Source organism: Carassius gibelio, chromosome B22 (genome assembly GCF_023724105.1).
Source record: "Carassius gibelio isolate Cgi1373 ecotype wild population from Czech Republic chromosome B22, carGib1.2-hapl.c, whole genome shotgun sequence".
Classification (NCBI taxonomy): Eukaryota; Metazoa; Chordata; class Actinopteri; order Cypriniformes; family Cyprinidae; genus Carassius; species Carassius gibelio.
In genome coordinates, this window is record NC_068417.1 from 38152960 (window position 1) to 38167845 (window position 14886).

The 14886-nt window shown below is 38.0% G+C and overlaps 1 protein-coding gene across 1 annotated transcript; it reads left to right on the forward strand.

The window, feature by feature from the left end:
- The first annotated feature begins 4572 nt into the window (after positions 1-4572).
- On the forward strand, positions 4573-14346 carry LOC127988568 (hepatoma-derived growth factor-related protein 2-like). Its single transcript, XM_052591348.1, has 16 exons — positions 4573-4821; positions 5330-5406; positions 5919-6057; positions 6144-6314; positions 6993-7115; positions 7224-7289; positions 7387-7576; positions 7768-7852; positions 9925-10213; positions 10302-10432; positions 12096-12163; positions 12265-12335; positions 12680-12781; positions 13425-13578; positions 13659-13782; positions 13868-14346. Exons 1-16 carry the CDS (start codon positions 4750-4752, stop codon positions 13995-13997), a joined length of 1992 nt encoding a protein of 663 aa, XP_052447308.1. The 5' UTR covers positions 4573-4749; the 3' UTR covers positions 13998-14346.
- Positions 14347-14886: the final 540 nt, after the last annotated feature.

Genomic DNA, 14886 nt, shown 5'->3' on the forward strand with positions numbered 1-14886 from the left:
GATCCTTTTGTGGAACACAGGCCCCCTTGAAAAGTTACAAATAAATACAGTTGGTTAAAAGAGTTATGCTGCTGTTCAAATGAGCTTGTACTGGATCTGAAATCTCAAAGGGACAGGTCACTCAAAACTTACAATTATATCATTTGTTTACAGTTCATTCCAACCCCATATTACTTTAATTTCCCCAAGGAACACAAAGAGAACCATTTTGAAGGATGCAGTGGCCTCCAAAAAGGCTCTTATTAGGGCTGTTATGATTCATGATATTGATTTTATAACATATTTGATCAAATCCGACACACTTTGTGAAATTGAAATATTCAATTTTAAAACAAACCCCAAATCAAATAACAAAAATAACAAATCTCTATAATCAAACTAAGGCTTTGCATTTAAAATTAGAGGCAACCCCTGCAATTTCATCGTGATCCACACAAAGATGCTGCATACATGTTTTTAACCTAAATTAGATTGATATATGAAGCAAAGTCAGAATTGTGTGACACACAAAACATATCTGCAAGAAACAAATTCACTCTCTGCCAGCAGGTGGCGCTTATGGAACAGCGGCAAGGAAAGAAGACAGAATTTCACATTTTATAACGTTCTCATTGTAATGCTGTTTATGGCAGATTTGTACTATATTTTCATCTACATTATCAAGTGATCCCTGAAATCGCCTGCATGTTTTCGAAGCCATACAAACTATTTTGATTGAAGTATGCCTGCTGTTGAACAAATATCACGAAAAAGGCACTATTGCATTATAACATCAGTATTAAGAAACATCTTAAAGCAATATGACCGTCTCAAATAACTCCGCTCAATATCAGGCATTGCACTTGAGCATGAAACTAAACATTGGTAATATGCATGTTAAAGTCAATATCCCAATATCTTATATTAGATTACATGTGGTGGTCATATAATTAGAATATCATCAAAAAGTTGATTTCACTAATTCCATTCAAAAAGTGAAACTTGTATATTATATTCATTCATTACATACAGACTGATATATTTCAAATATTTGTTTATTTTAATTTTGATGATTATAACTGACAACTAAGGAAAATCCCAAATTCAGTATCTCAGAAAATGTGAATATTGTGAAAAGGTTCAATATTGAAGATACCTGGTGCCACACTCTAATCAGCTAATTAACTCAAAACACCTGCAAAAGCCTTTAAATGGCCTTAGTAAATCCCATCATGCATAATGTTTTGAAATAAAAATGTTTTATTTTTGATGAGATCTCGTGAGAGATCACAGAAACCTTTCCAGTGTAAGTTAAATATTAATATAATAATTAGATATTACATATAATTTGGAAGTAAAACAAAGTATTGAGCATTTTACTGGTGCAAAGATGAGTAACTATTTAGATGAGTAGATCTTTATTTTGTATAACATTTTTCAACTGCTTTTTATCACTTAATTAAAAACACCACAAATTAAAATGTGCCCTGTTATAGGGACTACCGAACAGACATTCAGAAGTTGACTTTAAAATGCAACGTATTTCAAATCAAAGCTATGTAAACACTATAGGAGTGTGAAAAGTTCTACACACACTTGTGGTCTTCACCCTCACTTGAACACTTGACCCCAAATACAGGGAAAACAAAGTAGTCAAGTGCAAAAGAGTTTTAACGAAGCATTCTTCTCTCAAGGTGGCTACCATGTTTAGATCACATGACCAACATGAACATCTTTTAGTCCACATATCAGCAAAAACATTTGGTTTAGTGTGATTCTGGATCAGAGTAAAGTTAAATCGGCCGGACTTGCCTCTACATCGGTGTTCTTCAGACTGGCCGCTGTGGCAGCCGCCTCTGCTTCAAGTTCTCGCTTCACTGAAACACAACCACAAGATGTGACCAAAATCCACTAATATTTTCTGATTTCTGAGTTCAGAGAAATCTAATGATCTACCCTGATTCCTTATGGCATCCTGGGACGTCTGCACCTTCGGCCGGTGCTGTTGCTGTTGCTCGATCCTGGCGAGGGCCGCGGCCCCGGCTCTGTGCGCACCATCAGTGGGCGCTTTTCTGGGCGCTCCACGAGGAACCTGTGGGGCTTGAGGTTTAGAGCTGCAGGAGAGAGACCAGACATGTGACCCATCAATACACAGTATGGGTCAAAATGATCAATTTTTATTTTATGCCAAAAATCTTAAGGATATTAAACACAGATCATATTCCATGAAGATATTTTGTAGATTTCCTACCATAAATATCAAATCCAATTTTTTTATTAGTAAAATACATTGCTAAGAATGCATTTAGACAACCTTTTGCCCCCTCAGATTCCAGATTTTCACATAGTTGTGTCTCAGCCTATCCTAACAAACCCACACATCAATAGAAAGCATATTCATTCAGCTTTCAGATTGTATAAATCTAAAAAACAAAAAAAAAAAAATTTAAACTGTCCATTATGACTTGTTTTGTGGTCATAAATATCCCACTCATATATTAAAAGCTTAAATCTGTTGTTGTAACCAATAACATGACTGAAACAGCCGTGTCTAAACCACTCCCACGTGACTAGCTCGAGACCTTTACCCTTTCAGTGATTATAGCGATAAAGTCTGATGCATTTAGCACACACTACACGTTTCTATATGTCATCTGCAGATATGATTATGTTAGAAATGCAGTTAGACTGGTTTAGATGGACTCTGTTCAGATTTCTGTAACATAGATCACAACAGATTTCATGTGAAATATAATAACTTTCACTTTTAACAGTTTCAAATGCGCAGCCATATATAATAAGAAAACCTCGTGATCTGATGATAAAAAATGTTTTTAGTTGAGGTTGATGTCTCGAGAACATCTGATCTACGGTTTTTAACGGTTACCTGCTGTCTTCTGTCAGTTTATTTCCTGGCCCTGCGGACTTGAATTTTATATCCTTCTTAATGTCGTCGAAAAACTTCTTCATTCTTATCGATACGCTGTGCGCGGGGGAAAAAAAGTTTTTTCAAAAAAGAAAGAGGAGTTGTTTTGAATTTGTTGTGACTGTCAGAGACGCCACCACTCAAACGATTTGTTTACAACTGGAAGAGGACAGAGATTCTCCACCGGAAGCACGCACATCGATCGTGACGCAGATCTTGGGTTTTAGCGACGTCAAGCGGAGGGGAGTGACAGATACTAAAAACAATTATTACGAGAATTTAGTGATGATTATTAATATTATTATTATAAGGTTCTTTTCTCTCATTGTATGTCTGTCTCTCTAATTTTATGTAAAATCATATTTAACGTATTTATTTTATTTTCGTTTATTTTATTCATTCATTTGTTTACTTTGCTTCTGGTTACCTTTTTTTGTATGCATGTTTTTCTTCTTTGTTACATCGGAATCTTTTTGGCTTTCTGATCTTCTGAATGTAGTGTTATTTCTGTTTCATTAATAAAAAAATTAAATAAAATAATGTTCTGCTCTCCATTTTTTTTATATACATTTTGAAGTATGTAGTGGAAGGTTCGAGAAGGTTCTTATGCTGTCAAATTGTAAAAAAAATAAAATAATATATATAACAAATAAAAATAATTCCTCATATTTCCTAAATAGTTAAGAATATACTCTCCAGTTCATTCACTTTATTTGTTTACTATACTTTTTATAGAAAAATTATCTTTAAAAAAAATGACATCTTAATTCTACAGATGATACAAGTGGGGAAGTGGTAAAAATAAAAAAAAATTAAATAAATCATACAATATTTCGCTCCATTCCCTATTATATTTATATATATATATATATATATATATATATATATATATATATATATATATATATATATATATATACATATGTGTGTGTTTGTGTTTGTGTGTGTGTGTGCTGGTCATATAATTAGAATATCATCATTCCAATATTCTATTCTAATTTCCTGAGATACTGAATTTTGGATTTTCCTTAGTTGTCAGTTATAATCATCAAAATTAAAAGAAATAAACATTTGAAATATATCGGTCTGTGTATAAAGAATGAATATAATATACAAGTTTCACTTTTTGAATGGAATTAGTGAAATAAATCAACTTTTTGATGATATTCTAATTATATGACCAACACCTGTGTGTGTATATATATATATATATATATATATATATATATATATATATATATATATATATATATATATATATATATACAGTCTGTGACACAAACGCTTTTTAAGAAATAAATACATATGTTTAATATTTACTGTTTCATTTCAAAATCTTAAGACTGAGTATATGCCAAATATTTATTCCTCAAAACTACTAAAATAATCGTTCGGGAATTAATGTAGATATTATTTTTTAGATGAAAAATACATTCATAAAAGTGCATTTACATTCCAGTGAATGCATTTTGAGTAGATATTTTAATACACACTTATGAATTTATTTTTATGTTCTCCGTTTCATTTTCACCCCCGTCGTTTCATAATGAAGTCGGAGCGAATGTAAATATAATAATAAATTGAAGTCTTTATCGGAGTACACATTGTACATTCCTATTGGTGGACGCTTAGAGTGACAGTCCGTTCCTCCAATCATCGATCTAAAGAGAGGCGGGACTTCCGTTGACAAAACATGGAATGAGCGGAAATCGCTGCAGAAAACCAACCGCCTTTCCTCGCGTGCTGTATCTGGAGCAGGTTTCAGTGTCTGTCGGCCTGAGAAACGGACCGCGGACGAACACAAACGAGCAGGACGAGGAGCAGGTGCACAGAGGGACGACAAGATGCCTCACAACTTCCGGCCCGGGGATCTTGTCTTTGCTAAAATGAAGGGCTACCCCCACTGGCCGGCCCGGGTGAGAGATCACACACCCCCACCAGCCTCACCTCAGCGCCCAGCCATTCACGCAGCATATGTATACATGTACAGCTTCTGCAAACCAACTCCAATTATATATTAATTAAGAGTCTAAACATCTGAATCATGTGTTTATTTCATATTATTACCTCTAGTTATGAATGTATGAGGCTCACAGGAGCAGCAGCAAAGGTCGCGTGTCCTCAAAGTGCTGTTTATTTGTGTGTTTTATATATTAGGAACCATCTTTAGATGCCTGATGAGGTAAAATCTGAATAACTACTAAATTTAGACTTGGGGCTTTTATATTCCTTTGGTTTAAAAACATGTAAAATGCAGTGAGGGGGTTGAGTTGTTATGTTTACACATGAAAAGACTTTCTTGCACGTGACTTAATCGGTGCAAAGGAGAAAACTCGTTCAGTAATGTGTACTTAATTCTATAAACTTCCACTACTGAAGGTCTGAAGAACATCTGATCATCTCCTTTTAATATTTCTCCTCCAGATTGAAGATGTTGCAGAAGGGGCTGTCAAACCTCCTCCTAATAAAGTCCCCATTTTTTTCTTTGGGACTCATGAAACGTACGTATATTTCCTGGATTTGAATGAGCAACAGGTTATTAATGTTGATAAATGGATGCATATTATTTGTTATGAGCTGTGTGCATTGCCTTAATGTCTTCTCAGTGTTTTTAAAAGTATGAAGAACCTTTTAAGACCAGATTTGTTTTCTCTTTTTTCAATCGGAGAGCTTTGTAGACACCTTCGTATATTAAAGTCGGCATGAAATGAAAAACCACCCAATGTATTGTTCTCACTTGTAATTTTCCGTTTGGATAAAAGCGTCTGCTAAATGATTAAATGTAAATGCATGTTGCAGATCTGATCATAAACACTTCATCTGTACAGTTTCATTTGGTAAAAGAGAGTTTTAAATTCATGATGTTTAATTAAAATGACATAAAAATGAGCGTGATGTTGACAATTTTACAAAAATGCATAGAACCAAATTTACACCCTACATTTTTTGTTTATCTGTTGCCACTTCTGTTTCATCTCAACTTTTATAGTCCTGATTTTAACTCTCCTTTCAGAGCCTTCCTTGCACCCAAGGACCTTTTTGCGTATGAAAAGTACCAAGACCAGTATGGGAAGCCCAACAAGAGGAAAGGGTTCAATGAAGGCTTGTGGGAAATCCAGAACAACCCTCACGCCTCCTATAGCACACCTGCAGTGAGACTTCATTTCTCTGGCTGTAATCGTCTGTTGTTTCATGACCGCACATGCTGATTTGTTACATCTTCCTTGTATTTGTTTAGCCTGCGTCGTCATCGGAGAGCGAGGACGACCCGCCTGCGCCGGGAAGTGATGCGGAAGATGACGAGGAAGCTGTGGTGCCGAGGAAAGCTGAAACAGGAAGTGATGATTCTGACTCTGGAAGTGAGGATCAAAGGAAGACGGCAGTGAAGCGGAAAGCTCCCGCTGCAAAGGTATCCAGACTCGAAACAAGCCAACGTGACTGATTGTATATCCACAGCTCATCTGTCATTGTTTCTCTCTTCTCTTGCAGTTTTATGCGTTATACTTTCAGGTGCTCTGAATTTCTCTTTTCAAAGCTTTTAATGTCGGCTTTAGTTAGTTACACATTCACTAGTGTTAAAATGAAGTAGTATTTATTTAAGCAGTGGAGTCATTCTGTGTTATGAATGTATTCATAGCTATGCCTAAAGTATATGGGTTTTTTTAATGTTTACATTCTGTTGTACACATCCTCTTTAAAGAACTTGAGAATTTAAAGTGGCTGAGAACTAAACTGCAGTGTGCTTATAATAATAATTAAAAAAAACATATTGTCCATTGGTGTGGATGCTAATATAGATTTCGTTGTAGGTGTGAACAGGCCTTACGGGATTAGTTCACTCCAGAATAAAAATTTCATCAATTTTCACCCATGTCATCAAAGATGTTCATGTCTGTCTTTCTTCAGTCGACAAGAAATTAAGGTTTTTGAGGAAAACATTCCTGGATTTTTCTCCATCTAGTGGAATCAGTGGGTTGAAGGTCCAAATTGCAGTTTTATCGCAGCTTCAAAGAGCACTACACGATCCCAGCCAAGGAATAAGGGTCTTATCTAGCCTAAAAAACATGTTTTATCTAAAACTTTGCAGCGGCCGCCAGTGAAGAGAACACGGGCATCATCTAGTGATCGAGATGGAGAGGAGAGTGGATCTCCCTCAGAACCTGAACCATCACCCAGCTCGGACTCTGACTCCGGCAAAAACAGCGATCAGGTATTCCCGCCTCAAACATCTCATAGCTTCATTACTACCAAAAAATGATGTGTAGTTAATAAAATGCCCATTGAAATCATGTAAACGAGTTACTTATGTGTTCTCCAGGACTTCACACCTCAGGAGTCGGGCGGTCGAGGTGGCAAAAAGCCAGCAAGCAGAGGCAGGAAGAAGGTGAGACCACCTCATTGATGTCATGTGGCCATCTATAATTACATACTTGCTTGATCTTACACTGTTTTATTTTTTATTTTTTTTTGTAATATTGTAGAAGGCATCATCTGGCTCGGATTCAGAATCGGGCTCCCAGTCAGATCAGAGGGCAGTCAGGAGCGATTCAGAAGACGAGAAGCCCCGCCCGGCCGTCTCTGGATCCGAATCGCAGTCTGGATCCAAATCCGACTCCGATTCAGAGCCACCTCCTCCTCCTGCAAGGAAAGGCCCACAAGGGCGTAAGAAAGGTGAGAACATGCGCTTTGCAAGGTGAATCCAGCACATATTATATTTATAATTAGTTTCAACGGTTGAGTAGTTGCGTTTAATGGCAGCACAGTGGATGGAAACATTACCTGAGACCGTTGTCCTCGGATATCAGGAATCCTAGACAAGTACATCAGAATACTAAAGGACACTTTTTTTTTCATTCTCCAAGCGGAGAAACCTCCACCAAAGCCACGAGGAAGGAAATCCAAACCAGCTCCAGAGAGGGCTCCTTCTTCTTCATCAGACAGCGACAGGTGAGTTTGAATATGATGAATATAGTATTCACTAGGGCTGCACGATGTGTCCTTTTAGCATCGATATCGCGATGTACGAATCCACGATAGTCACATTGCAGGATGTGCGATGTAGGCTGTCGTAGTTGATCCATTATTCATTAACTGTACTGGCCAGCAGCTCCCCGGCCCTTGACGAATGTGATTCGCGGATTAATTGCACAGCTTAACCATCGTAGAGTGAAACTTTATCATGTTTATCCAACACATTATGCACGTGTTTTTAAGTCCTGTCAGTTTAACAGGGCAGAGAGAGAGAGAGCGAGAGAAACAGAGAGAAAAGAGAGAGAAAAAAAGAGAGAGAAAGTACGCACAAGAGAGTGAGAGAGAGAGAGCGCGAGAGCGCGCGCATGAGAGAGATAGAGGGAGAGAGAGAGAGAGAGAGAGAGCCAGCCAGCCGCGGCCACACGCTCACAGTCTTGCTCTCTCCCTCGCGCTTATTGTTCAATTGACACAATGGTGTTGATGTTTAAATCATTTAAAATGAGAATGTAAGTGTGCTCACCCCATTTTTGTTTGTAAGAAAACAATTTGATTAGATTTCATATCGCAATATATATCGCAGAAAAATAAAATATCGCAATGTTATTTTTTCCCAATATCGTGCAGCCCTAGTATTTACTTTCCTTCATAAATCAGTTAAAGGGATAGTTCACCCAAAAATGAAAATTACCTCATGATTTACTCACCCTCAAGCCATCCTAGCTCTATATGACTTTCTTCTTTCAGAGGAATACAATCAGTTATATTTAAAATGTCCTGGCTCTATAATACTTTATAATGGGGGCCGAGATTTTGAAGCCCAAAAAAAGTGCATGCATCCATCATAAAAAGTGCTCTACTTAGCTCCAGTGGGTTAACAAGGGCCTTCTAAAGTGAATTGATGGTTGTGTAAGAAAATCTTCTAAACTGTATCTCAAGCACTATTTTAACGATGTCCTTGCTATGTTTCTGAGCCTTGATCTTGTAAGGATCCTTGCTGTCAATGCAGGGTCAGAGAGCTCTTGTAACTCATCAAAAATATCTTAATTTGGTGTCTAACTGTGCGTTCACACAAGACGCGAATTGCGTGAATAGATTGCGTTATTTGCGTGTAGTTGGACGTTTGAACGTTTTGAGTTTATTCGCTTAATTCGTGCATGAAATTAACTTTGCAACTTCACTTAACAACGTGAATTCGCATTATGGGAGGGGCTTCTGCCAGTTGAGTTCACGCAACAATGTGATTTCAACCACCATTTATTCTGATTATTTTCAAAATATTATTGTTATGGTGTCAAATCTGCTGTTTATTTATGAAGACGGGAGCTCAGTGCTCATGTATACGCCAAGAGCAGCCTCGACTCGGCTAGTCCTTCTGACATTTGCCGCTGACACTGATGTCTCTTTAGTAGTTCAACATTAAATATAATTTGTTTTGGGTAAATCTAACAGGTAATATTTGGTCTTTTGGTCTTTATTCAATTAATCTATTTCTTCCAAGCAAGATGTAAATTGCGCTTAACGCTTAATTCGCGTCTGGTGTGAACGCACCATTACAGGTTTGGAACGACTTATTTGTAAATCTTTATTGTGAATATTGTAAATAGTTTTGGGAAAGTAGGGAGCTAGACGCCACCTTTTGTTTTTGTAATGTTTGGATCTCTGTTTTTGGATTAGGTAGTTAGGTTAAGAGAATTGTAATTTTTTTTTTTTTTTTTTTTTTTGCTTCTTTATTTTGGATAGGTAATTTACAGGGTTTAATATTTAGCACAATTTGTTTATTATTTTGGCACTGTCAGCTCCTGAAAGTGGATTACCAAATAAAATTCAAAAGAAGTTGATGGTACTCGCTTGTTTTTTCCCATGTTACGCTCTACCCCTAGACGGGGCGTAACATTGAAATTGGGGGCTCGTCCGGGAACTATGCCTTTAATTTGAAGTCAAAAATACAATTCACATGATTATGACTTGAAAGAACATAGTTATAACAAGTATTCTGTGAATTTCTGAGGAACACATGGATGATTGAGTTTACATTTTTTTATTCAAAGTGACAGCGAGACAGACCGTGTCAGCGAGTGGAAGAAGAGAGACGAGGAACGGCGGAAGGAACTGGAGGAGCGAAGGAAGAAAGAGGAGGCTGAAGAGCTCCGTCGGCTCCGGGAGCGAGAGAAAGAGGAGGAAGAGCAAAGAAAAAAGGAGAAGGAGAACAAGGCCAAGAAAGGAAGCAGCAGCAGCTCGGACGATGAAGTGGATGATCACCCTCTCAAAAAATCCAAGAAGCCTCCGCCTCCCCCCATCCCCGCACCTTCAGACTCCGACTCGCCAGCACCTGCAGAGGCCAGTCAGCAGAACTTCACCCAGACTCTTTCTACTAGTGTCGCCGCTCAAAATGTTGACACTGTGGGTTGTTGTGTTTCCTCTTCAGGGGAAGAAATCCACCAAACGTCGAGACAGCCAGAAAGGGCGGCAGAAGAAGGAGAAGGAGGTGAAAGAGAAAAAAGAGAGGAAGATCAAAGAAAAGAAGCATCAGAGATCAGAGGAGAAAGACAAAACCAGGCATGTATTTGGGAATATTTATTAGTGTTCTGAATTAGCCTTTAGTTTTACATTGGTAATTTGATTGTGTGTTTTTGTCACTTATAATTTGTTGTATTTTGTTTTACCTTTTAATTTACTTTTATTTCAATAAGTTGCCAATGCAACTTATTTTTGTATGTATAACATTTTTTTATTTTAAGTTTTTTCTTTGTAAAGTGTTACATCTTATATTTTTATATTATTTTTATTATTACGGTTTTATTTGTATTTCAATTCATAAAAAAAAGATTTTCATTTATTTTAAAGAATTTAGTTTAGTAGTTTAAATTAAGAAAAAACAGTATAATTGAGATACTATAATAGTTTAAAGGGGGGGTGAAATGCTCGTTTTCACTCAATATCCTGTTAATCTTGAGTACCTATAGAGTAGTACTGCATCCTTCATAACTCCAAAAAGTCTTTATTTTTATTATATTTATAAGAGAAAGATAGTCTGTACCGATTTTTCCCGGAAAAACACGAGCGCCTAATGGCGTGACGTGTGGGCGGAGCTAAAGAATCACGAGCGCCAGTAGACTTTTGAGTTGAGAGCATGTGGAAGCTGTGACACAGATCCAGAGGCTGAAATTTAACAAGAGCAGCATCAGCAAAGGCGCTATGCTATGTGGTATGTACTGAAACTGTATATATTTGCTTAGCGGTTTTGGAAAATGACTAAGTTCCACTTTATGTCGTCTTTTTTTTTTTAAGCTGTACATGTGGAAAGTGCAGTTTGATGACAACATCGCATGTTTTTTACTTGATGTGCTTACGCGCTGATAGCTAAGTTAACAACACAGAGATATTTGAAGCAGTTTTACTCACCGCATGCGGTTCCAACACACGATCGTGACCCTTTTCCGTTGGGACTGCATTATCCTTAAGAAATAAACGACGTGCAATCCGAAATGCAGGGAACAAACAAAAACACTTGCACAACTCCGTTGATGCTCTGTAAAAATAAACTCCATCCACTGGTCCCTTAATGCTGTTTCTCTTTTGGTAATCTGTGCAGGGTTGTCTTGCCCTGGCAATCAAAAACACACTTCTTTTGTGACTTTTCGCGATGCTCTCGCTCTGATCAGGCTGTGCTCAGCCTCTCAGTGCTCTGCTATACAGGAGCGCGCGCTCTTCCGGCAGAAGAGCGCGCACTTAGGACCCATATAAGGAAATTCCGCTCCATCTAACGTCACACAGAGCCATACTCGAAAAAAACAACAAACAAAATTTTTTTGGAACAAAAATACTCCTTCAAACGTACAACTTAATTTTTGAAACTTTGTCCATGTTTAGCATGGGAATCCAACTCTTTAACAGTGTAAAAAACTATGCATGAAATAGCATTTCACCCCCCCTTTAATGTTAGTTAATGTTTTAGTTGTGTGTGTTTTTTTTCCCTTTTTAAAATAAGTTTCATTTTTATGATGTTATTTTCAGTTTTAGTTTATTATTAGTTTACTAAATTAAAATAAGAAATGTTGCATAGGCTTCTAGATAAGCAGAAGAAAAAAATATTATATTTTTTTTTTTTTTCATGTGTATTTTTTTCAAGTAACAAAAATGTGTTGTTGTTTTTTTTTATAATAATTTTCTTTTAGTTAACTATAATAACACTGAAAATAACACCACTGTTTCCCTCAAGGCTTAAGGCCGAGAAGCCGAAACGGAAGCCGACGCGTCTATCCGAGAAGAAAGTCGAGAAGAAAAAAGGTCAATTGAAACATGTTCTCATGGCTGTTCAGTCCTTTCGAGTCATTTCACGGGCCGTCAGACTTTAACTCTTGTCTCTGTCGCCCCGTGTATAAATCCAGAACCCTCTCCAGAAGAGAAACTCCAGAAGCTCCACACAGAAATCAAGTTTGCCCTGAAAGTTGACAACCCAGTAAGTACTGACATCATCAGCCTACCCATGTCACTTAAAACACAAAATTAAAATGACTGGAAACATTATTCTACCAATTTTACTGCAAAGTCTAGTGTACAAACAAGCAACGAGTTTGGTCATACTCTCCTAGGATGTTGATTCATTGAATCAGTTGATTCAAACCTGTTCATATGGTTCAGTGGTATTTAATGAACCACACATGACCCTCTAAACTTTCAAAATGCTGTTGAATTTAGTCATATATATATATATATCAGAGGCTGTACGTGTGAAAATGAGATGATGTGTGAATTCCCTGGTATCATTCTGCATCTTGTCGTCTGTTTCCTTTCGATCTGTAGGACATTGAGAAGTGTCTGCAGGCCCTGGACGACATCAGCTCAGTACAAGTAACCACTCAAATCTTGCAGAAGAATGCAGATGTTATAGCTACACTCAAAAAGGTACAAACATTTGCCATTTAGAATCCGTTTAAAGGGATAGTTCACCCAAAAATGAAAATTCTGTCATTTAATAACTCACCCGCATGTCGTTCCAAACCCGTAAGTCCTTTGTTCGTCTTCAGAACACAAATTTAGATATTTCTAATGAGTTACAAGAGCAGAAACATAGCAAGGACATTGTTAGGGGAAGTCGTGGCCTAATGGTTAGAGGGTTGGACTCCCAATCGAAAGGTTCTGAGTTCTAGTCTCGGGCCGGACGGAATTGTGGGTGGGGGGAGTACATGTACAGTGCTCTCTCCACCTTCAATACCACGACTTAGGTGCCCTTGAGCAAGGCATCGAACCCCCAACTGCTCCCCGGGCGCCACAGCATAAATGGCTGCCCACTGCTCCGGGTGTGTGCTCACAGTGTGTGTGTGTGTTCACTGCTCTGTGTGTGTGCATTTCGGATGGGTTGCTCAAAGAAAACAAAAACAACGACTTTATTCAACAGTTATGTTTTCTGTGAGTCACCCTATAGCGCATGTATACAACGTAACGTTATGTACGCAGATGCGTCGTTTACGCTTGGATCTGAACTAGGGTTGGGCCGATAGACGAAGCCATCGTTCCTCGATGCTTCTGACTGTCTTCTGTCTTTTAGATTCGGCGATACAAAGCTAGCAGTGCTGTTATGGAGAAGGCCACTGCGGTCTACAATAAACTAAAGCTCCAGTTCATTGGCAAGATTGAGACCACTAAACCAAAACCAGATGAAAAGAACCAAGAAGCCAACGAACAAGACGCGCAAAACACAGGTAAACGGGTCATTTTTTTAAAAATACGTTTTCACATGCAGTATTCAAATTTTGTTTTAAACCATGCTTGTTCCTTCCAGACGACTCCAAACCAGTGAACGGTGAATCAGAAAATGAGAAAAAAGACGTTTCTGAATCGGAAAACAACCCCCAACCCACAGACCAAGAGAAACGCGATGAGCACCAATCCCCGAACGGCATCAGGTGAAGAGCGGCCACCTTTCGCCTTCTTGGTCCTTAAGCAAAATAATCACACCACTTGCCAATTAATTTAGTATTCGTCTTCCAGGCCCAATCCAGATGAGCCAGCAGATCAGCAGACGCTCCCAGCTGACTCCCCAGCGGCCGATCCGGCAGAAGACACAGACGTAAAAGAGGACAGCAGAGCGCAGGACGAGCAGATGTCTTCTGAGAGCTGAACGCTTCACAGACACACTTTAACTTCCTCCGTTCATTCGTGTTACTTGTGTCTGCCCACCTTTGTGACTTACATGAGTTTTTCGTGTTGTACATAAAACGTGATATGAACATCGTTAGCACTTTTGAACCGGGACGTCATGAGGCGAAACAAGCGCCTTCATCTAAATGTTGGATGTGGATGATTCTGCACTCCCCACGTTTGGTCCATCGAGGGCGAGCGTTTTATTTCAGAACCACGCTGACGTCTTGGAGGAAGAACACCCAAGCCCTATTGTATTTGAAGACTTTGCTTGTACTATGTAGCTGCTTTTTATGAGTAAAACCTTTTTTTTTTGGGGGGGGGGGGGGGGGGTCGGGGTCTTTTTAATGAAAAATTAAGGAAAATGCTTTAAAAAAAAAAAAAAAAAGCAGAGCAGTCTGGTTTTGTGTTCTTTGACCCACTACGCCATACAGCAAGAGATCATGAGGCTTCAACATCATCATTATTATTATTACTACATCTACAATCTACATCTGATCTGTCTGGTATGGATTTCATAACCTTCAGTGTCTTTGGACTTTCACTAAACTAACAAACCGTAGACCGTTTGTTGTCCGTTGTTTTGGTATTCTGATTATAACCGCTTACATCTGCATAGGTTGACCCATAATAATGCTATTCTTTATTTGTATGTCATAAAACACGCTTCTCTTTCTTATTATAAACCTGTTTCTAGTGCTGTGTAACTTGGTCTGAGATTTTTTTTTTTTTTTTAGTATCCGTGAAGGAATAAATAAAAAATTCCGCATGATGGCCACAACTTTGAATGTTTTCATAGAAGGACCGTGTTTTATATTGTTCAGAATATGATAATAACGTACTGCCTAGTACATATTTCATAGTATAGA

Bases quoted from the DNA above. Each gene is read 5' to 3' on its own strand.
- LOC127988568 (XM_052591348.1), top strand. From the start codon at position 4,750: ATGCCTCACAACTTCCGGCCCGGGGATCTTGTCTTTGCTAAAATGAAG. The intron at 7,577-7,767 runs GTGAGAACATGC...TCATTCTCCAAG, and splicing joins CCCACAAGGGCGTAAGAAAG to CGGAGAAACCTCCACCAAAG. The intron at 12,336-12,679 runs GTAAGTACTGAC...TTCGATCTGTAG, and splicing joins CCCTGAAAGTTGACAACCCA to GACATTGAGAAGTGTCTGCA.